General features: G+C 42.2%; 2 protein-coding genes across 3 annotated transcripts in view; one reads left to right on the top strand and one right to left on the bottom strand.

The window, feature by feature from the left end:
- Nucleotides 1-3,090: 3,090 nt before the first annotated feature.
- On the bottom strand, nt 3,091-22,324 carry vps41 (VPS41 subunit of HOPS complex). Of its 2 annotated transcripts, XM_061806007.1 has the most exons (28): nt 22,018-22,324; nt 20,631-20,713; nt 19,818-19,856; nt 16,923-17,030; nt 14,909-14,986; nt 14,173-14,247; nt 13,519-13,581; nt 12,018-12,083; nt 10,581-10,700; nt 10,356-10,502; nt 10,223-10,289; nt 9,022-9,119; nt 8,825-8,954; nt 8,505-8,739; nt 7,995-8,076; nt 7,816-7,908; nt 7,607-7,734; nt 6,251-6,395; nt 6,139-6,180; nt 6,009-6,059; nt 5,433-5,570; nt 4,947-5,001; nt 4,736-4,876; nt 4,519-4,655; nt 3,852-3,951; nt 3,716-3,760; nt 3,392-3,471; nt 3,091-3,306 (listed from the first exon to the last, which is right to left on the bottom strand). In XM_061806007.1, the coding sequence occupies exons 2-28, from the start codon at nt 20,649-20,651 to the stop codon at nt 3,226-3,228; spliced, it is 2,565 nt and encodes an 854-aa protein (XP_061661991.1). In that variant the 5' UTR covers nt 20,652-20,713; nt 22,018-22,324; the 3' UTR covers nt 3,091-3,225. The 2 variants fall into 2 exon arrangements, with proteins under 2 accessions (XP_061661991.1, XP_061661990.1); XM_061806006.1 differs by lacking the exon at nt 22,018-22,324 and having other exon boundaries at nt 20,631-20,834.
- The window catches only part of pou6f2 (POU class 6 homeobox 2), a 76,087-nt gene continuing 74,189 nt past the window's right edge, over nt 20,988-22,885 (top strand). Inside the window, exons 1-2 of the mRNA XM_061806008.1 lie at nt 20,988-21,261; nt 21,698-21,819. The gene's annotated coding sequence lies outside the window, so the exon portion shown is untranslated. The remainder of the gene's footprint in view (nt 21,262-21,697; nt 21,820-22,885) is intronic.

Genomic DNA, 22,885 nt, shown 5'->3' with positions numbered 1-22,885 from the left:
AACTCAGGTGTATGATTTCCTTCACTGCTAGACTCAGGGTTAAAACTTTCTACAACAATTTCCTCAGATGTGGCAGTGGGGGGAGTCTGATCTTCTCTGGATATATCATACAGACTCATCATGACATTATCTGCCTTCAATTCATGCCTCCGCTGCTCTTTATTTGGTGTCAAATCCCACTTTTTAACACTTGAAACATTCTCTGTACATTCACTGCTACAATTGGTTTCATGGATTAACCTTTTGAGATTTACATCCCCGTTTCTGGAACAAAAGGCTCCGACCGACTGGCCTCTGATGGTGGCATCACCCTCTGAATTTGATTCCATCACAGATGACTGTAGGGGATTATTAGCTTTGAGACAATGGCCCTCTGAAATTTTTCTGTCCGTGTTTTCAGCAGAAAATTCGATATTCGCTGCCGTACCTTCAAATCTGGAACTTTCCCCTGTGGTGTTTTCCATCGCGTCGGCTGTACTGGAAAGACTGGAGTCAGATGTTCTACCATAGCTGTGCTCATTTTGTAAAAATTCTGTCGCCGCCGGTGCTAATGCGTCACTCGCTTCCACTAGGTCACAACCAGAGTGGGTTCGTACTCGGTTTGAGTATTTCTTGACACAATTTGACTTGTCGCTTTCGGAGAAAAGCCCATGGTTCCGACTGTCACCGGGTGTGGTGTCGCCACCGGACTGTGCTTTAACACTGTCTGATGGAGCTTCTAGACACGTGGCACTTATGTGTTTTACGATGGATGGACCTAAAATACATCGGATGGGGGAACTCTGTCGGCATGACTTGGCTGGGTTCCCTCCCACTTCCTCTTCTTCATTATCTGACAGCTTCCTCTTAGTCTGAGGTGTAACAGAATCTATTTGTTCTTGCATATGGATTTCTTTGAGGGACCTGACGTTGGTTGCTGGTGTGGTTTCGATCCGGAGCCCTTCGCTGTCATTATCCAACCGCCTCGTTTTGGCTTGAGGATCAAGGGGCTCCTCGGTTCCCCGCTTTGAGGCTGGCATTCTGTCAAAAATAAAAAACAATCGTGGGGTATCTGGTTTAAGCGGGATATACATACAATGATGGTAAACATACAGTGGTAATAAGGCCAAATCTGGGCATGTAAGCATTCTGTATTTCTCTGAAGATTATTCTGTGTTGCAGGATATCATTTTTTAAATCTCCTTGATCTGCTTGGAAAACAGTTGGGACCTGACAATCATCAACTGTCAAAATCACACAAACAGACAATAGGGAAAAATTTGGTAGTTTCACAGTTGTCGTTTAAGTAAAAGGCGCAATTATTGAATGTCTCGAAAATATATCATTACTGATTATCCCATGGTATGGGCTGTATTAAGAATAAGGCCGCAGCTATCATTTTATTTTAGACTTGATGACTGTATAGAGACTATTCCATTGATTAATAAAATATTAAAAAAAATAATTTTAAAGTACACAGCAAATGTTTCCTATATTAACATTTTAATATTAAGTGCTTGTTAAATATTTTTAAACTCAAATAAGATATCAGTGAGAGGAATGTACCCACCAATTTTTTTTTTTTAAACTGAAAGCTACTTCCTGGGTATTGATTAATGCAACGGGATATGAGTTTGATACATCTGAGACTGCTTTAGGTTCAATGACATCTCAGTTAATAACTTATCCATAGTATAGCTCCAAAGAACGACTATTTCCATAATATTTATTTAAAAAAAAAAAAAAAAAAAAATCGGTAATGATTCTGAAGCAAAAGCAGACATTTTCAAGACCAATTCCGATTCAAACACAAAGATAATTAGGCTGTTTGATGGACTACAGAAGCCAGGCACTATTTACTGCTGAGAGAATGAAATCAAAGGACGTGGAAAATTTTAAGTTAAACAATGCCTCTCCATGATTAATCAGAATTGTTGTCAAGTCCATACTCTGGTTGTCCATTTTCAACACACCTGTTATTTTGAGTGAATTTTCCAACCCGGTCAACTGTCCAAAACATGTGAGTGCTGACAACCACAATCATTACACTTGTTCAATATTTATGATGGGAAATCCTTATCTGTAACTGGAATGTGAAACACGACAATAGCCCATTAGAAAATTATTTATTCTTCTAGTTCTTCTGTGAAAGTCAGTCTTGGTGCAGTGCGTGTGCTGGTGTACTGTGTTGGGGTACACCACACACCCTAAGAAGCTTTTTTTTTGTTTTCAAACCTCATATGTGGGGTGTCACATTTTGTAACTCAGCTAAGAAGTTGAAGATCTGTTTTTTTGCCCCATTCTTTGGCCATTTAACTGCAGTTACACGTTGGATGCACCCATGCATTTAAGAACTGTAGAACACACGAGAATGTGTCCAAAATGTTGAATACAAACATGCAACATGGTTTGTGGGTGACGTACACCCGAACGTAAACACTTGCCAAATGGATACATAACAACACGGGTATCCATCGCGTCATCAGCATCACGAATTACGCTCGCACGCAAATCGGCCTCTCGATATAACATTTTCATGTTCCATCGAGGCAACAGTGCAGCAGTACTAACAGCAGACAAGACAGCTAATTAGCAAATCTTGGCTACATGTTAGCTAAAAGTGGAAAGCGGTGGTGGAGGCTAAAGCTAGCAACTCGGCAACAAATCGCCGCTCGCGTCTAAAATAAACAAAGCAGCAGCTCCGCACGTCAAGCTGAGGTTTGACCAAACGTCACCCGTGATAATGATGTCAGGAAAAGAGGGAGGAATCGACGTGGAAACTCACTTTGATGGTTTCTTTTTTTTTTTTCGTACACCAGCTGTTTTTTTTCCTTGGGAATAAAAATTGACTGTACTTCCGGAGACGATCGTCGGATGTGACGTTTCGCTCAACGTCACCTTGCTTGATTTTAAAACGATTTACGGAATAAACTAATCTCCGGTTAAAACGTCCTAAAAAAAAAGTGTTAAAACAAATATCCAAAAGCAGGCAGAAAAACTACATGGAGTTATTTCTAATCTATCAATGTCCATCCATTTGACCCTATCACACTCGCAAATGGTGACAAAAGTGCATGATTATTAGCACACACAAAACCAAATTCCCCAAACTATTTTATCAGATTTTATTTGATTATTTTAAGGCCGTAAAATCACAGCCAAGCAGAACGGGTACAGTAGTCTGAGTATGTTTACATAGATTTAAATAACATTTATTTTTTTTCGTGCGTTAGTATAAAGAAATTATTATTTTTTCATCTCCAAGATGCCACTTCCTGGCCCACGCCTCTTGGCGCTGCAGATGTTGCAAAACTGCACAGCAGGAATCTGACGAGGGAAGGAAAACAAAAAAAAAAAAGAATGCCAGGTAAATTTGAATATTCATGTTAAATTGTTCGAATGTTTTTCTTACCGTTCCCATGGAGGGTAAACATTCCTTGTGAAACATGTGTCTGCAGTGGAACACCACTACGCTAAAAGCTTTAGCCATGTCTGAAACACACAAGTATGCAGTGGATATGATAAGTCTACACACCCCTTTTCAAATGGCGGGTGTTTGTGATAAAGGGAGGGGGGGGGGGTAAGAGCAAGATAAATCATTTCTAAACTGCTCACCGGAACTGTATTTAACCCTAACTTGTCCCCAGTTATAAGAGGGTGTGTACACTTGTGCAACCACATTATCTCAGTTGTTAATCTTTACTTGGGTTCTCGGAGAGATTTCCGTGTGATGTACCTGATGGTAATATCGTCACGTGACATGATTCACAAATGTTCTCCTCTGCAAAATAAGATAAAGCCCACATTAGTGTTAGTGTGAGTTTTAATGGAAAAAAAAAAAAAAAAAAAAAAGCCCAAAACGGTGTACCAACCGTCCACCATGATGCCTCTGCTCTGCGTGCGATGCATTTTCTGAAGCAGGGACAGCGAATCTGCCACCAGAATCTTCTTACATCCTTCCCGTAGCATAATCTGTTGATTCGGAAGAAACATGTTGAAACAAGTTTTTAATGTAAATTTTATACCAAATTTAAAACAATCTCAAATATTTCAGATTTTTAGTGCTATTAACCACATGAGAAGTTGTGTAGGAATCAAAAACACACTGCATATACTGTACATTGTATAACTTTGATGTTTAAATATTTAAAAATCTGTATTTATAGCTGCGATTGGGTGGCAACCAGTTCAGGGTGGACTCCGCCTCCTGCCCGATGACAGCTATCCGTGTGAGGATAAGCGGGTCAGAAAATGGATGGATGGATATAAATATAGGTATTAATAAATGATATATTTTTTAACGGCATTTCATTGTTTTGTCTTTCTTTATTTTAGCCCAAAATTGTTCAGGAATCACATACTATTTCGGCAGACTAAAAATATTAACACATCATTTCATACATTTTTAAATACTATTTTGTTTCATAAAAATTTTAAAAATTGCAATATTACACCCCCAATCTGACAGTTTTACTCATCCATAAGGGGCCAAAAAAGAAAAGCAAAACAAGACTGACACATGCAAAAATGAGCACGAACCTGCAGGTTATAGTCATGGAGAATCTTGACCAGGGAATCGCGGAGGTCGGGGATCTCCATGCCCTCCTTGATGCGATGGATCAGCAGGATGGGATCCACGTGCGTGCCGATGTTGTTCAGGAGGCCTGTGATGAACGCTGCAGAAAAAAAGAAAAGCCAAGAAAACGGTGAAATTTGTCAGGGCCGTCGCGGGGAGGAGGACGGTGGGACTTCTCACGCGGCTTGTCGATGGAGTAGGTGATGAGGTCTTCCCACAGTTCGGCGTCATCCTGCTCTTTGGCAAACTCGATGGCCTTGTCCACGTCCTCCAGCTCCTTCATGATCATCTGCAGCGCTCGCCTGCAGTTCCCCATCCGGCCTGTGGAGGCCCTCGCATTAATACGATTGCCACAAGGACAGCGGAAATGAATTATCTAATTCGTTCTCACTGAGCAGGAAGACCGTCTCTTCCACAAAGTGTCTCTGCTGGCAAACCTCGAGAGCCTGCAAACAATTGTGGGCACCTGGTTATAAGCCTCGCCCAGTAAATTTATAGAGGAAATACCATTTGGTACATACAAAGGCCGTAGATATTTACAAACTAAGACAGTACACAGAGTTTAACGCGAGCGCCGTGCTAATGCTAGCACCACCGCACTCACGGAAATGCTAACGCCAGCGGCGGTAAAAAAAAAAAAAAAAAAAGATACTGGTAAAAATTACTGAGAGACAGCAGTAACAGGCTAGCGCAGCGCTAACAGAGCCGGACCGGTAAAAGTCACTTCCTCGGCACATATGTTCCACCGGTCTCCCCTTGAGTGCCCCCTAGCGCCCGTTAGAAAATATGCACAAATTAGCTGCATCGCCGCATAAACCGCAGGGTTGAAAGCGTGTGGAAAAAAAGTCGCAGCTTGATAGGCCGGAAATTAGGGTACCTTCTCCAGCGGGCAGTGGGTGCTGTCCCTCAGGAAGGGCAGGAGATTGGGCCGGTCGAACTCGGCATACAGGCCGATCTGCTTCTCGTGGTACTTCTGGCCTTTGTGGTGGTCCCGCTTGAACAGTTTGTGGAGGTACTGCGCGGTGACGACGGCAGAGATGCACACGGTGGAATCAGGAGAAACGTTAAAGGACATTTGGAGTCAGCAGCAGAAGAAAAAGAACACAGGAAGTAATGTGAAGAAAAGCAGTAATAAACTCCTGGTGCTGTCCCAATAATTCTGTCTGCGTCGTCACAGTTTGTGCTTAACTTCATTTTTAAGTGTCCAAAAAAAAAAGTAACAAAACAATGTCAGACTCCATTTTGAACATTGCGGCAAGTGTAAAAAGAAGATCACCACCAGCAAAACAACAGCAGACTCAACCTTCAACAATAACACGCCAGAACATTCCATTCCATGTGTTTGGATGAATTTGGAGAAGTAATATTTTCATTGCCCTTGTTTCCTATGGAGTTGATCCTTTTTTTTTTAAAAAAAAAAAAAAAAAAAATGCATTCTGGGATATCAACTCACCACGTGGAGAAGCTCAGGTCTGTCCGACAGCTCCTCCACCACCCTGTCAATCTTGAGGAAAAAGGGAGAGGAAAAAAAAAAACTAGGGATTGTAATCATCGTTAAATAAAAATGATGATGTCGGACTCACTGATATTTTGTCTTCGTTGTCCAGAAGCATGTCCACAGCTTTCTGCAAACACGCACACGTCGATGAAAATGGATGCGGCGGTCGCCGTGGCGACGCAGGATGCGAGCCAAACCTCTTTGTCAAAGTCCATGAGGAGCACGATCTTGTCCTCGATGGAGGAGAAGAGGTTGTGCTTGTGGATCAGCTGGTAAACATCCCGGTGGCGCAGACGCAGGTAGATCTCCAGCGCTCGGTCGTAACGTTGGTCGTATGTGTAGCTGTCCAAATAAATACATAAATATTATATTTCGTCGTCATAATTTGGCGAACAGGAAAAAGATAACACTTCAGTCGCATTAATTCCTCTGAATTAAAATTGGATCCTTGTTTATGCAAGATCTTTTACCACATTTTCCATCCCTAGGTCTCATAATAATAATAATAATAATAATAATAATAATAATACACATGCAGGTAAACTAAATTTAATTTGCCTGGTAAATGTGAAACAAAATGTTTAAAACCTTCCATCATATTCCCATGAATTGCTGTAGAGTCCCATAATTTTGGAGGGGAAAAAAAATAGGTAACAAAAGAAAAGCAAATAAATGAAAATAGAACAAAAAGAAAGAAGGGATGCAGCAAAGAAAAACAAAGAAAAAGGAAAAGAATCTAGCAATATATTTTATTCTACTATCATAAACAGGTGAACTATGTTTTGGTTGTTTTCACCAAAATAACACCAATATTTCAACATATTTAGAATGTAGTTAATTCTCATACATTTTGACACATACCGTTGAAGCCATAAATTTACAAACATTTCATTTTTTGCCTCCCTGTCTGAAGTCACATCAGATGACCGTAATTTTTTGAAAATAATGCGCAAATTTTTCCAAAACTATTTTCAAAAAGTTAATCGAGCGCATTATATTTAGGTATGGATTAAAAATAAAAAATACAAATCAAATTGTATAGTTGTATACAGGTACATAGAGTGAGGTATACATACTGTGTACATTTCAATATGATATTCGATGTCTTATGTTACACATTTAAATTTATCACTGTATTGTGCGCCCCCAATTTTAACTCTATGACCTCCTCGGGGAGTTTGCATTTTATGATCGTTAGCATGTTTGTTGCTACCGCACCAAATTTCAGAAACGATTGCCCGTGAGTTTGTTTGAACTTAAACCAAAACAAGAAAATTCCCAATATTTTGAGCATATGGGTGGCAGAAAATTGGTGGTGCGCGTTGTACATTGGTAGAAGGGGTTTCCTGATTTTTTTGGGGGGTCAACTTTGGGCGTGCGCGTTATACTCCAGGACGCTTTATACTCGGGAAATTACGGTAAACCTCTCATGTTTCGGGTCAGTCAGGATCACCAATGGTATTTAATTAACGGGGAGAGAAATTCTTTGAGAATTTGATATCCAAACTGTATGTAAACTTCTGGCTTCGCATTTCTAGAAGACGCCGACTCACAGCTCAGCCAGCGTGGTCAGCAGGGTGCCGTTCATGGGGTTCTTGGTCAGGTGGTCGGTGACGGCCTGCACAATGGCCATGTTGTTGTACAGCTCTCCCGGCCACTCTCGGATCAGCGTGGCGAAACCCTGATCGAGGGGGAGAAAATTCAGTTTTGAGGTCTTAATCTGATTAAATGACAAAACATTTACTGACTGAACCCAAATGACCTCGTAGTCGGTTTGGAGAAACTCGTGCAGGATCATTTCGTAGATGGCGGGGCGAAGACGCAGGTCCCCCCTGGGTAAATACTGACTGATGGCCTACAATTGATAAGTTAAAAAGAAAAAAGTTCATTTTGAAAATAATTTAATGACAGCAACAATACATTCATCTGATTGAGCCCTACCTTTAGCTGTCCGATGGTCTTGAACCGGTACACCTCGTTTTCCCACAGTTCCATATTTTTCCCGAGAATCTTTTGACACTTCCTGCACGACAAGTCTTCATATAATATGCAAATATACACGACGCACGCAATGAATGCTTAACAAATATTACAGAAATTACATGACAATGACAACTTCTTCAATTTTTAAGGTGAGACTCTCAATTGTCAAATTCCTGACAAAAAAAAAAGTGAAAAATAGGAAAACTGAAAAGGAAAAAAATAGTCCAAGCACTTAATATAAAGATAAAATATTGCTATGGTACGCAATGGTGAAAAGACACTCCATTAGGTACATCTGAAAAATGTAATCTTGTACACCAGCCCTCGTCATGCCTTCCTTCCGTTGTTGTGCGTCAATAAAGTTAGATTCAAAATGCCAAACGAAGGCCGATTTGATCTTATTTGAGTGTTCAGGTGTACCTAACGGTTTGTCCAGGTATTAAAGGCATAGTATTATAATAAAGCAACCTAGCGGCGCTGTCGTAGTCACCCTTCTCCACCAGGTGGTTGATGTAGGCCATGCCGATCTTCTGGACGTCGTGTCTCTTGATGGTTTTGAAGCTGATCTCGGCGGCCATCAGGGCCTCCTCGTACTTCTTCTTCTCCAGCAGCCAGTCGATGTGGTCGTCCTGGTCCCGCTCCTTGGCCACCACGATGTCTTTCGGGCTGATGATGTAGAACAGCGACTCGCCCTCAGAATGCTCTGTTCGCGCCGACAGGTGTGATTAAGAGCTCATCGAAAACATGACCAAAAAAAAAAGCGAGATATGTTGCGATTGCAGCGTCACCGAGACGGTAGTCGCGACACTCGTTCTCCTGGTAGTTCCGCACGGTCAGCGCGTCCGAGGAGATCTCTTCGCAGGTCTCGGGGAGAGGCTGGATGATGTCCAGACGAGGCCGGGCCAGGAACTCCTCATCCTGTCCCCAAATAAATGTCAGAACTATCAAATGTTCTTTTCATTGCCATGTCACCTGGTTTCTCTACCATGTTCTCAGGGTTCTCCTTCACAAAGAACAAGGTGACCAGCTGATCTGCTAGCGGTGCCAGTCCACTGATGAAGAACTCTGTCTCGAAGGCTGAAACTGCAAAGCACAAATAGAATTTCATTTAAAAAAAGCAATAAAAATAAAAGCTAACAAGTTGTTGTTGTTGTAGCCAGGCAGTCGCATTGCTCAGTCGACTTCTAGTTCCAGGAAGGCAGCCACTTCCTTCGGGCGTTTCCGCAGGCTCATTACGGTCAGCGTAGTGGGAGGCGCTGCGCAGTTAAAGATGTGCTGCGTGTCGTGAGGGCCCTCTCCGCATTTTGGGCAGAGGCTGACGACAGTTTAGCCGACACGAGCCATATAGTCATTGAGCACGCGTCTTCGTCTGGAACGGATTTGCGATAGTTTGGATCGTGTGACGCGCGGAAGATCTATTTTGGTTTTGTCCACCTCAGGAGTAGGGTAGCCACCAAGGATGACTACCGGTTTGAAGCCGGCCACTGTGTCTTCAACCGCCATTCGACGGAGCCTACGTAGCTCGGTTCGTCAAGCATCATGTCGGTGGAGATGTCTTCGTCGATGTCTTGATGGTATTTACAGATGCCGTGAGGAAGTAAGCGCGGTTGAGGTGGCTCGTTTGAAAGAACAAGATCCGGGCGGCCGAAATGAGTTTCCTCCGCAGGGTGTCCGGGTTCTCCCTTAGAGATAGTGTGAGAAGCTCGGTCATCCGGGAGGGGCTCAGTGTCGAGCCGCTACTCCTCCGCATTGAGAGGAGCCAGATGAGGTGGCTGGGGCATCTGATTCGGATGCCTCCTTGGACGTCTCCCTGGTGAGGTGTTCAGGGCATGTCCCACCGGGAAGGGGACCCCGAGGACGAACCAGGGCACGCTGGAGAGACCATGTCTCTCGGCTGGCTTGGGAACACCTCGGGATCCCTCCGGAGGAGCTAGAAGAAGTGGCTGGGGAAAGGGAAGTCTGGGTATCCCTGCCGAAGCTACTTCCCCCGCGACCCGACCTGGAAAAGCGGTAGATAATGGATGGATGGGCTCATCGTGCCAGAACCGTCCTGTGCCAACCTGGCCCAGCCAAAGATCGTCGAACCCTTCAAGCGATCGCTACTAGTCAGCCAAGCTGACAAGTCTTTTAAGGTTGCATTTTATAAAAACGAAAAGAATCCCTTTCATATTGCACGCTTTTCATACCTATTTCCACGTAACGACTGGGCAGGTCTCTCATTTCCGTGGGGTTTCGCTCTTTCACCACACAAATCTAGGGAGAAAGATGTCAAATGACCAAGAATTCATCTAATAAAGATGACATGACATCAAGACAAACCTTGATGGAGGTCCCCCAGCCCACGATCAGGGTAGTATTGTCTTTCCAACACAGGCTGCATGGGTACATGTCGGGCCTCAGGCTGACATTGTCCCGCAATACATTTGTGATACGTTGCTTTGTGCTAATGTCGTAGATTTTGACACCCTGCCGGAAACAAATCCCATTGAGTCCCAATCAGACGTGCCGTAATCATCAAAGTTGTACTCCAGGAGGGGCGCGTACCACATTGTTGGCCCAAGCAATGAGGTTGGCTTTCCACTGGACGTTTGTGATGGTGCCCTCGCCCTCGTGCAGGAGGGACATCTTCCAGCGATTCATCCAGTTGCGCTCGTACAAGAGAAGCTTCAAGAAAAAAAAAAAAACGTGAAAGGAAAACATCAGTGCCGCCGTGCAATCAATAGAGGGCAGTGTATGAACGGTAGATTGGCAGAGAGTCCTTGCTATCTGCGGCAACGGACATGTCTGCTTTATGAATATTTGATCAAAAGCCTCGTGAACAACAAACACTTTAAGGGCGAACATGGTCAAGTAAAAGTGGATTTTAACTTAGTTTTCTCATTTTGTAACATTTTTAAAAATCAAAAAATCATTTTACTGATGTTCAATTAAAATGTCATTTTGTTCATTTTTATTTTTGTAACCCCCCCCTTCCCATCATAACTTTCAGTGCCTTCAAATAGAAACACCTAAATGTGAGTTTATTTTAAACACATTAAAAATGCGAATATATTTACTTGGACGAGATATAGTGATTGAGAGATTAAAGCTAATAAACGGCCTTTTTTCAGGTTGCCGTTTCCCTTATTTTAACGTAGCAATTGTTGGGATGTTATAATTATTTTAGCAGTTGTCATGAGAAATGGCACCTGAAAGTCATCAGTCGGCCACAGCCCTTGTATTGTATTGTATTAGCAGTCAGTAATCTATCATTTCTCATTTTTACCGGCTTCCGACACCCCACGCTGTAACTTATACTAACTAACGTGTATTTTTTATCCACATACGGCAATCCACAAGCTACAAAATATCAGCCAGGCGTCCGGGAACTGGCCGGTAATAAAATCTCCGCCCCACAAAGACACAACGCGACAAAAGAACGGCGGAGGCGAACATTGAATTTTTCCTTCATACGGCAGCGGTCCCCCGTCGAGGCGCATTGATTTCCAGGGAAGGCGCCTCGCCGAGGCCTTCAGCCAGAGGAAATGGCGGCAATTCAAAGGAAATGGCAAAGCGCCGTCCTAACAATGACGGCGAAAGAAATGTTCCTTGTTGTATAAATGTCAGTGTGCTTGATCTAAAAATACTCAACGGCATTATCAAATGTATACTCAACGGCCGCGACATTCGGTACGCTGACCGGCAAAGATTTTAAAACTTCAAAATTCATAAATTGGGGCACTCGTAAGTCAGGGTACTTGTGTCACATCTCAATAATGATCCGTCCTCTTGAGCGGCAATGTCTTGTATTGCTGGCCAGCACTTTGTGAAAATGGGCCGCTCTTTAAAGAGGAAGAAAGACTTTTTGGTTCACGGTGGGCAGACAAAGAAAGACTTGTTTTTTAACCTCGAGCAAGCAATGACCATAAATGATAGATTTGGGAATACAGCGGGGGGGAGTGAAAGGGTGAATAATGTGTTAAAAATCCTATTCAAACCTACCTTGTTCCCACCAGTGACAAACTGCTTGTAGTTGGATCTGGAGAATTGGGGGTGTAATGCCACCACCTAGCAGGACAGATGACACTATTAGGATTTGGGAAAGTGGAATGGGATTGATGTTTTGCAATATTCCAGTTAGGGAAATACATCCTATGAATAAAAAGTATTGGGATGCTTGCACATGACACACACGCACACAAAGAGAGTGAAAATAGAAGACGATATGAAGTTGATAGTCAATTTTGAAGATTCTTGAAATAATGATTTCCATTCCATTCAGCAATTCGCGCAGAACCTAGTGAAGGCGTTATGTGTGCGATTTTTCCGCACAGCCGCCACGGACGGAATCCCGCAATCAGACAGTTCGATGAGTGATGGCGGCTTTGACAGGCAGCGTGAAAGGGGTGTCAAACGGCTAAAAACTGCACACCTGTTCCAGATATCTACTGTTCCCTTTCAAAACTAATTTTGCATGATCAAACATTCTACTGTAGTATCAGTGCCTTTAACTGCTCATGGATTTAGAAGACAGGTCCTGGCCTGGTGAATGCCACGGGTGTGATTCAATGAGTGAGGGACGACCAGTTGTTACATCCAATGGCACAATTCACATGTGTACTAGAAAAAAATGAAAAGAAGAAGCCACTGGTTTCTTTTAGGCACCACACGGAAAAGACATACACTCATAATTACAAATGTTACAGTACTTATGCAGTCCATCAGTGTGTTTTACAATGACAGCGTCCACCACCGCTGCTTTAGTTAGCAACACAGTCTGGGCAACGTAGAGCAAAGACGAGCTAGACATGCTGCTTATGTTTACTTTCGATATCAATGGAGAAAGTTAAAAAAGAAATGGTGCTGTTCTAAGATGCAATGACTGTCGTAGTATGCGAATAATCGAAGAAAAAGTGGTTGAACTGGATGAGATTTCCTCTTTTCTGAGTGGGAAAGGTCTGGTCTGAAGCCAAAGTAGAAAGTGCAGGATGAGATGGTGTGTCATTTTAAAATTCCACCTTGGCACAGACAATACAATGCACAAAAAGCTAATTCAGTATTTAAAATATAGGAGGCAACATAACATTAACCTTAAAACGGTTTAGGAGCATCATCACCCCCTGTCGTCGGTAGCTCACGAGAGGCTGGCTGCTTGAAAAGTAGATCTTGGGGTAAAGTAGTCCGGGCACCCCTGATGTGCAGTATTACCTTGCGTTGGTGATAGCAACCCAGCAATTTCTCGGCTTCGGAGGGAACAAATCTAGGAAGTCTTAGCACCTGTCTGACACCCCTTTCACATGGCCCGTCAACACTATCTTTTATCCTCTGTGGTTTTCCTGTGACCGGAACCAACGCAGAATGGACCCGGCGATTTCGCCATCTTGGGAGTTAGCATGAGCGGCGTTACAGAGACCAGATAGCATTTGGATAAAAGGGAAATTTGGCTGCAAAGTGAAAGAGAAGGGGCTTACAACTTTTGTCTGCGAGCGCATCTGTTACTCACTTTTACAGGGCAATCAAAATTCTCGTGGAAGCCTTCTCTGGTGTAGAGGCCAAACACTTGCACCTGGAGAAAGAGCGGGGGGAAAGGTGAATAACAACACTTTTGCTTTAATTGCCCTCTCTGCAAAAATCCCAGACTTTTGAGGGGGGGAAAAAAAAACGACAGATTTGTTCCACGGGGTCACCAATTAGTGGACATCTTGATTCCATGGGGGAGGGAAAAAACCCTTCAGGCTTTGGAAGTTTGCTAATCTCTGACTCTGCGGCCACCTCTCGTGTGCTGTAAGAGGGCCGCTGAGTTGCCATTAGTGCATCATACCCAACTGGGGGGGGTAAATAACACCATATCCTGATGGTATTTATATTTCGTCGGCAATTAAGGATTAAGTTAGATTTGTAGGGATTATAAGAGCCCCCTTAAATCAAGTGTGAGAGCATCTTGACTGGCAAGCCCTTGGAGGATGCCGCTAATGATGATAACCATCCATAGAAGATCATTTTCAGAGATTAAACAGCAGGTTAACACCGGCGGCGTTAAACCTGCTGTATATTTCAATCGGGTGTTATTTGCGTTAAGTTTCGCCGCAGATAAGGGATGCCGATGGAAAATGGCGATGTGCTCCTTCTCCGCTCATTACGATGGGCGATCTCACACCTTGCCATCCTCAGAGCAGATGCCAACGTGCTCGCCGCTCTCATCCAAGCTGATCTGGTTGATCTTCACCGAACTCTACGGGGACAGAAAAAGCAGGGATATTTTTCAATTGTGCATACTGGGGTGTATATATACTTTTTTTTTTTTATGTTAAAAAATACAAATGTGACTGACATTTAAACGGAGCGTGGTAAAATCCTAAAATTCTTTAAAATTCAGCAATATGAAGCATTTAGTTAGAACTTAGCATGGTCTATACTTGATTCATTGAGAATTAGCTAGCAAGCTAGCTAATGTACTACATATATAAGTCACGTGTTTTATTTACAATAAAAAAAAAAGATTAAACCAGACTTATTACTTTTATGTACTATTCAATTACAATTTAGGTATCTACAGTGATTAGAAATGAGGAAAAACGAGAAATTGATGACACTCCCACCTATTTTTTTAAATACAATTACCAAAATTAATCGTACAAACTGGAAATATACCCCAAACGATGACCCGCACTGCTATTACTTCAAACTGATCTTAAAACGTTACCCATAAAGATGGCTAACATATGATTTCATCTTGGAAAGATGAAGGTCAAGTGAGCCATGTGGCAAAAAAATCAAAAAGAAACTTCCACTAACAACACAGGCTAAACTTAGTCATTTATTTACAGAAAGGTAAACAAAAAAAATAATCAAAATCTATATCATTTATTCAGCAAAACTGTACTCATACTTACAATTTCAAACTTCTGGGTGACGTTTCCTTGAATGTCCAACAGGAAGACTTTTCCAAAATGTGTCCCCAGGGCAAGAAACTGTAACAAACAAATAAAAGCAATAATAAAGTAGCATGAATTCAGCCATAGAAATGTAAGATTTTTGACTTATAAAATGAAAACTGTGTGTGTGTGTGTAGGTGAAAGGGATTAAAAAAAAAAAAGAGAGAGAGAGAAAGGGTGCAGATTGGGAGTGCTTGGGAGCAAAAGTGTGAAATTGCCACTGGTCTTTATTAAGTCAGGCAGTGTGAAATGGCATTTCTTCTTCTTAAATTAAAATGCTTCAGCATAATAAATGCACCGTACATGTGACTTGTCTTCACCCTCTCGCCGCTAAACTAAACTAAGCACAGGGCTATTATTTTATTTCAAGGCTCTTTTTTTTTTTTTCTGGGGTGGTTTTTGCTTTGGCGGGGCGTGGGTGTCCACGAAGAAAAAAAAAAAGTCTAAAAAAAAATTAAAAAAAGAAGAGAAAGTGTGGCTTTAAGTGTGTGTTCTTGCAGCCCAGCCTAATCCCCCACCCGCCCCTGCGTACCCCCACCCCGCCCCCTCTCCGGCGGCATGTGGCCCAGCACCATGCTTGAGTGCAGCCTATAATGAAATGCTTATATTTACAGGCACAGCTGAGCGTGTCACACGGCGCCCGCTGCAATCTTCCCAAATAAAATAAGCAGGAAATACAAAATAAAAAATAAAAAAAGAAAAAATAAATAAAAGGGTTGCGAGGATGCGTGGTGCAGCGACTTTTATAAGGGATTTATCAGGATGGGGGATTGTTCAAACGGAAATCCCCATTCAGACGCTTAAAATATGAGGCCGCATGCGCACGTTCATGGTGGTAAGCAGTATGAGGGGGAATTTTGGGGGAGGGGGGGGGGCGCGGGGGGAGACGCAGGCGAGTGTGACCGCACTGGCCTTAAAAAAAAAAAAAAATGTACAATGGGACTCTTTTGACTCTGTGAATTAGTGAAAAAAAAGTTGGGGACTCAAGTTGTCAAAGTAAAGAAATGTGGAAAAAAAATATATATATGTAAGGAATAATAATTAAAAAATAAAAATAAAATGTACAAAATACAAAAATTGTAAGAAATTTAAAAACAAAAGAAAATAAGCGGATAAAAAAAAATATAATATCAATATGATAACATCCACCCATTTTCTTTTCCGCTCATCCTCACAAGGGTCACAGGGAGTGATGGAGCCTACCCCAGCTGTCAACGGGCAAGAGGGGCGGGGTACACCCTGAACTGGTCGCCAGCCAATCGCAGGGCACACGGAGACAAACAATAGCCGCACTCACAATCACACCTACGGGCAATTTGGACTGTCCGATTCATGTTGCATGTTTATGGGATGTGGGAGGAAACCGGAGTGCACACCCGGAGAAAACCCACGCAGGCACGGGGAGAACACGCAAACTCCACACAGGTGGGGCCGGGATCGAGCCCCCTAATATGACAACATAATTAATGTAAAGATATTTGAAATAAACAACAAAAGCAAAGCTATCAAGAAGGACAACAAAAAATTTAATAACAGAAACAATTATACAAATGTACGGGAACATAAAAAAATATTTTTAATCAAATACATTTAAATGGAATATATAAATGAACAGTATAAAAAATAAAATGGTCAAAAAGTAACAAAATAACCCTCCCTCGTGCAGGTAATCAGGGTCTGATTTGTTTGTTTGCTGTCATGATGATTCGTCAGCTTGCTTCTAAAAATAAAAAAAAAAATAAAAAAATACCCTCATGGCAGGTGAGCCTTGGCAACTTGTCATGAGCGGGAAAAAAAAGGGGAAACGACGATGGCGTCCGGCGCGTGTCGCAGGGCGGAAAGCCCAACCGTGCAGGAATTGGGGGGAGGGGGGGGGGGGCAACGGCCCCACCGGACCGACTTTTGAGGAGGACACGGCAACAACGTGCGAGCCAAAGCACGTCGTGTGTGTGTGTTCTGGTCCCTTCTCTACCTTGTCATGGACGGTCATACAGCTGGCCGCGTCGCCCTGGAGGATTTCTGTCACGCTGTTGGACAGCCGTTCGTATTTCAGCTTGGGCTCCTCCTCGCTGTCCTCCTCCTGGGTATCAAAGTAGACCGCTGAGATTATCGGTTAGGGTAAACATTCCTGAAAACCATTAAAAGTTGCCAGCAATGTTCTGAACATTAAAAAAAAGAAATCCATCATGGACAAGCTACAGCTCTCATCTGCTATTTGCTGAAAAACTCCCGTCTTCGTAAGGGGTTGAATTGATTAGTCGACGATACTACGCCACGTTGACGTTTCACACTTAAAGTTGATGAATACCGTTTTGAAATCTCGTCTTCGAACTGGCCAATTGACAAAAGGACTTTCCCTCGTCTGCTGCCGTCAACGGACTACGAAGCTCGAAATATCTGGGCAACAAGGCGGCAGTCTTTTTTTTCAGCTGGCACAGGTTCAAGAGTACTAAATTATTTGCTTGTGGATGGGAACAGCAGCTAGGCCGTCTAGGTTTTATCCATTTTCTTAGCCGCTCATCCTCACGACGCTGAACTGGGCGCACGCCAATCGCAGGGCACACCTACGAGCAATTTAGAGTGTCCAATTAATGCTGCATGTTTTTGGGAAGTGGGAGGAAGCTGAAGTGCCCAGAGAAAACCCACGCAGGCACAGGGAGAACGTGCAAACTCCGCACAGGCGGGTCCGGGATCGAACCCGGGTCCTCTGAACTGCGAGGCCAACGGTTTCCAGCTGAGCCACCGTGGCGCTGTATAGGTAAAATAAAATAAAAATAAAACCTACATTTTCATAGCAGCGGCACCATGGAACTGGCGGCAATGATTGAGAGATTCTACTGATATGTACGGAGCTCTTAAAGGGACATTGGTTTCTCATTGTAATGAGAAACTCTCTCATTGTAATAGGTTTCTCATTGTGATGAGTAACTAGCCCATTGCATGTGTGCATGTATAAAAGACTCTTATTCCTTATTCAGGAAGCTAGCTCTGGCAGGTAAATAAGCTACGACTAGCTGAACACAGGAAGCTACCGCTAGCAGGTAAATAAGATACGACTACCTGAACGCAGTAAGCTACCGCTAGCAGGTAAATAAACTATGACCCATAGGTAGCCGTTTTTCAACACTCTCATTGTAATGAGTAAGTTACTCATGAGTAACTTACTCATTACAATGAGAAAGTTACTCATTACAATGAGAAACCAGTTAGTTGTTTCTTTTCAATGTCCCTTTAGGGGCGCCGTAGGTATGTGCTAAAAGGAAAAAAAAAAATCTCAATCTCATCAATTGTAGTTGATTACAAAAAAAAAAAATGTCATTCGACGCAAACTATTTGTTTTTGTGCTCAGGCCACAGCCGTGTCTAATGTTAACTTTGTTTTGGCTCCATCTTGTGGGCATCTCCACGCCAAGTAATTTGGCTAATTGGATCACATAGCAAGCTCACGCAGCAATACTGTAGATGGCAAAAAGTTTGAAAGTGGGTACGGAGTTTTTCCTACAAGGGGGAAACAGTTTGGCTTTTTTCTTGTTTGATACGGCTGCGGAGCCCGTGACAAATGCCCTCGCATCAAAGCGCTCACCGCCATAATACACGGGAAATAGCCTAGATATGGCATTGTTGAGTGGGATAGGATTGTTTTTGAAAATAACACTTTTTCCACGGTCCACGTCAGCCCCCCCCCCGTCGACTTAACGGGACAAACCGGCGCACAAAGTGTTTTGAGTTGAAGCGCGCCACCAATTGTGAGTAATATTCAGCCCGTGACCCGCCGGCTCTGCGAGGGTTGCTACGTTCTGGCAGAAGACTTTAAGTTTGTTTTGTGAAAAGACCAATTGTGTGGATTTTAGCTGGGGATGAAGTTTCCTCGTGAGAAAATGAAAATGACAGCGGCACATTTCACGCAAGATGATGGAAATGTGCTCTTGTGCTGCTCTCCTGCGCATTTTCCAAATAAGAGGACCCCGGGACACGTGCAAGCTCGCTCATTAATATCACGAGTTTACATTTCCAAATACTCGTAAACAGTCGTTCTTTTTATTTTGTGCTTAAAACACAGTTGCTATACAAAACAGCAACAAGTACAGAGCCAAGTAAATAATCTGTTGGATGGATTAAGGTTTCGCTGCCACAAATGAATAATTTTAGAATTATTTGGAACAAAATTGCAAAATTATTTTTTTGCCTTGTATTATTGTTTTCAATGACAGTTGTTTTGAAGATGCATAACAGCCCATTTTAATATTTCCAATCTTTATTAACAACTGAATTAAATGTCTTAAATTAGCGAGCTAGCGAAGAGAAGTGGTGATATAATCACCTTATGCCCAAACTCACAATTTATCCTTATTAACATTTTATTTTACAGATTAGGTAATGTTAGTCAATTTAGTCGTATATCCAAAATGTGGCTAGCTTGATTGTGAGGCTAACTGGCTGCCTTTTTACATTTGATTTTGCTCTTTGCACTCAAATTATCGCAAATACCGTTAAAAAAAAAAGTAAAACTATTTTGTTTATCTTCCGGATCCAGCCCTTCCTGCCAGCTTGATGCGTGAACCTATAATTTATTTAGTCTTCCCGTGACTCTCAGGGAAAGAGCAAAGCGCTGAAAGTCACTCATAATATTGACAAATTTGGTAAAAACATTTGCGCTGCGTGAAGACGCGTTTTGACAACGCTGACAAAGACCCAATCGAGACTGGATGTGCATTGTGGAGTTTTATTGGACTTGAAGCATCACCGGCGCTTGACTGATCTGTGCACAAACTCGACTTTGCTGTTGACAGTACAAGAAATAACAGTGCGATGGACAAAAACTACTCATTCATAACAGAGGGAGCAGTGGTCATATATATTGATCTCACCTCAGATTCATCTGTAAATTCCTCACTTGATTTTCTGCTCTGTTTTGGAACACACATATTAGATTATATTCAACAATAATCTCATAACATGTCACAAGTACAAGGCACCAAAATGCAGATAGCAATCAAGCAGAAGTGCAGAATGTTAGCCTTATAGCAGAATTGCCTTTTTCATTTTTTTAACATTTTCAGAACATAAGAAGCGAGTAATGTCTATTTCCCTTGATTCAAGCTTTGCATATTTTTTATGCACTTTCATACACCCGGAAAATGACAACCAAATGCGCCATCTCAATTTTTTTTTTATTTTTAAGGGTACTGTAGAAAATGTCTTTGAAATGATATTTAACTGTTTTAGTATCATATTTTGGGGTAATTAAAAAAAACTACCGATTGTCAAGCAATGCATTAATTTGTATATTATTATTTTCATTGATTGAATGAAAAATGTTTTTAATTTCAATCCCTGTATTCTACCCAGGGCTTTATTTCAAATTGTTTTTTTTCCATAGTGAAAGTATACACTTGGGAATTGTTTATTTTGATAAGATACAAAAGGATAATACAGCCTGCTTCCATGGAGGACTGTTTTAGTGATTATTCGTTCTCATTACAGGTGAATAATGTTGACATTTTGCATTTATGGCTTTGTCCTGACTTTAGGGATACCGTGTAGTACGTGACATTAGAGTGGATCCATGTACACATATATACAGGAGAAAATACAAGAAATACGTTTGACGAATAATTTGATAGCATACAAATGACAGTAGCATCACAATTAGCAGGACAACGTTAGCATGCTAGTCTTACCTCTTCCAGCACTTCCGCCATCGTTTCGCCGCAACCCGTCCCGCAGTACACCTCATCCGCGTTTGAAACCCACTTAGAGGTCCCTAAAATCACGGTTATGGTCCCAACATGACACAAAATATATATTCACCACATAGCAAGATTGATGCTTGTTGGCCACAGACTACACCCCTGCCTCCAACTCGAGTGATCACATGATAGAAACACTCTCGCGGGGGATTGTGGGTATCGAAGTTCTTTTGGGTTGGAGCTTTGCAGCGGGAAACCGGCCATATCAATCGTGACGATTAATGACGAGAAACTATCAATACAGGTGAGGAACGGGATGTTTTTGTCTTTGTAAAAAACGTTTTTTTTTTTTTTTTTTTTACATCGTTTGAGTTTATTTTCGCTGAAATGAAGTAGTTCAGCCGGAAAAGAAATGTTAAACAGTGAAAACAGTCATCAATCAATCAAGGCCGTCGATTGAAAACCGCAAACAGTAGCTTTCGTTTTTTTTTTTGTTTTTTTTTTTTAAAAAAACGCAATTTAATACCTCAGTTAACAGATAGATATTCGTGTGCTGTTATTTAATACAGTTTTAAATATTGTAGGTATCATCTGGAAGAGTGATTGAAATCAAACAAAATGAGTAAGTGTTTATTATGTGTAGCTTATGTATGTAGCTTGCTAACGTACTGGAAAAGTACAACCTACTGTACAACATGTGGAAAATTTGTATTATCTGCGTTTAAACGTTGTATATATTAGTGGTGGGGACCTATTTTAACATCATTTTTTAGGACGTTTGTCGCTCTGTGAAGTCCTTCAATGGCCAAACTGAATGTTTGGCTTTTTAAGGGTAATGTAAAATGAGTTTGAAAATATGAGAAAACGACCTGGTGTGATTTAAATTTGTAACTATTATCTGTTTTTTTTTTAAATTTTATTTATATGGTGATGAAATTCCTTAATTGACAAAAATGACTCCACTAGAAAAAAAAAAACATTGTCACAAACTTAAACGAATCAGTAAAATGATCAATTGCTCAGCTTTACGTCATAACTTTTTCTGTGCATTTTTTTAGAATTCCGGCCACCGTTCGTGCGGGCGCCAGGACTCGAAAGGGTGCACGAATCCATTCCGCAGCCTTGCCCCTTCTTTTGAGAAGCTTCTTCGCTGTTGCCAACATCCACTTGAATACCAACGGTATGATTTACTTCGTCTTTATTGAGATTGTCTCACGCTACCATTTTCCTCGGGAGAATCTTAATGCAGCGATACCAAGAGGGGGATTTTCCCCCACATCCCCTCTTTACAATCTACTTAGCAATGATTTATTGATTGAGGTTTCCACCCTCCAAGAGAATTACCAATCCCTTTTTGGGGGAAATCAGATTTTCACACCTTTTGGTGAGCACGCCGGAGGTCCCCGGAGACGGCGCCGCGAGCTTTGAGTGGCAGCGAGTCCTCTGTAGTGTCACTCCGGCGCAGTGCCCGCTGTACAGCGTGCCATTCTCTGTAGGCTATTACATTATTTATGGCTTGCGAAATGCAATGTCCAAGCTCCACTTCATAGGGTATTTTTCATAGGGAAAAATAAAAGCACAAAAACAACCCCTTGGCCCTCGTAGAAGGAGTCAGATTAGCCCGCCGAAAAGCTTTGATGCTCCAGAATGTCAGCGCAGTCGATCGATCTTGGCGATGGGGTGGGGGGTGGAGGGTGGGGGGGTTGTTTGATAGTATGTTTAAAAAAAAAAAACAAAAAAAACACAGATACACCTGACCAATGGGAGACTGGCGGCTGTTCGGGACCTGCCGGTGCTTTATAAGCTTCAAAGAGCTCCTTTTAATACGCCGCTTTGATAACACTCAGCCGGCACTCACACTCCAATCATCCACCAGGGAGCGTTTTAGTAGAGCCCAGTTGAGCGAGAAAGAGAGAGGGCGGGGGGGGGGGGGTGTTGGTGGGGGCTAACTGTTGATCCTTTGTAATGAGTGTGACGGAAAAACAATATAGCAACTGCATTCTTCACCAGATCAGCTGCTGCTTGTAGAGAAATGGAGTTCACTTTAGTTGCCGTAATCTCAGATTCCCACCCCCACCCCTCCACAAAAATCTAATTTCTAATGCTTATAGAGCTCGTGCAGGTGACGTCACCATTTTCACGGCGCCATATTGCAGGTCAAAAAGAGCAGCGTGGGAGACATTGAACCGGAGGAGAATATTTACAATACCCGAGACTTGTTGTGCTGTTGGTTGTCACAACAGACG

This window comes from Syngnathoides biaculeatus, chromosome 19, assembly GCF_019802595.1.
Source record: "Syngnathoides biaculeatus isolate LvHL_M chromosome 19, ASM1980259v1, whole genome shotgun sequence".
Lineage (NCBI taxonomy): Eukaryota > Metazoa > Chordata > Actinopteri > Syngnathiformes > Syngnathidae > Syngnathoides > Syngnathoides biaculeatus.
Note: the sequence above shows the minus strand (reverse complement) of the source record. Positions and strands in the feature narration are given on the sequence as shown.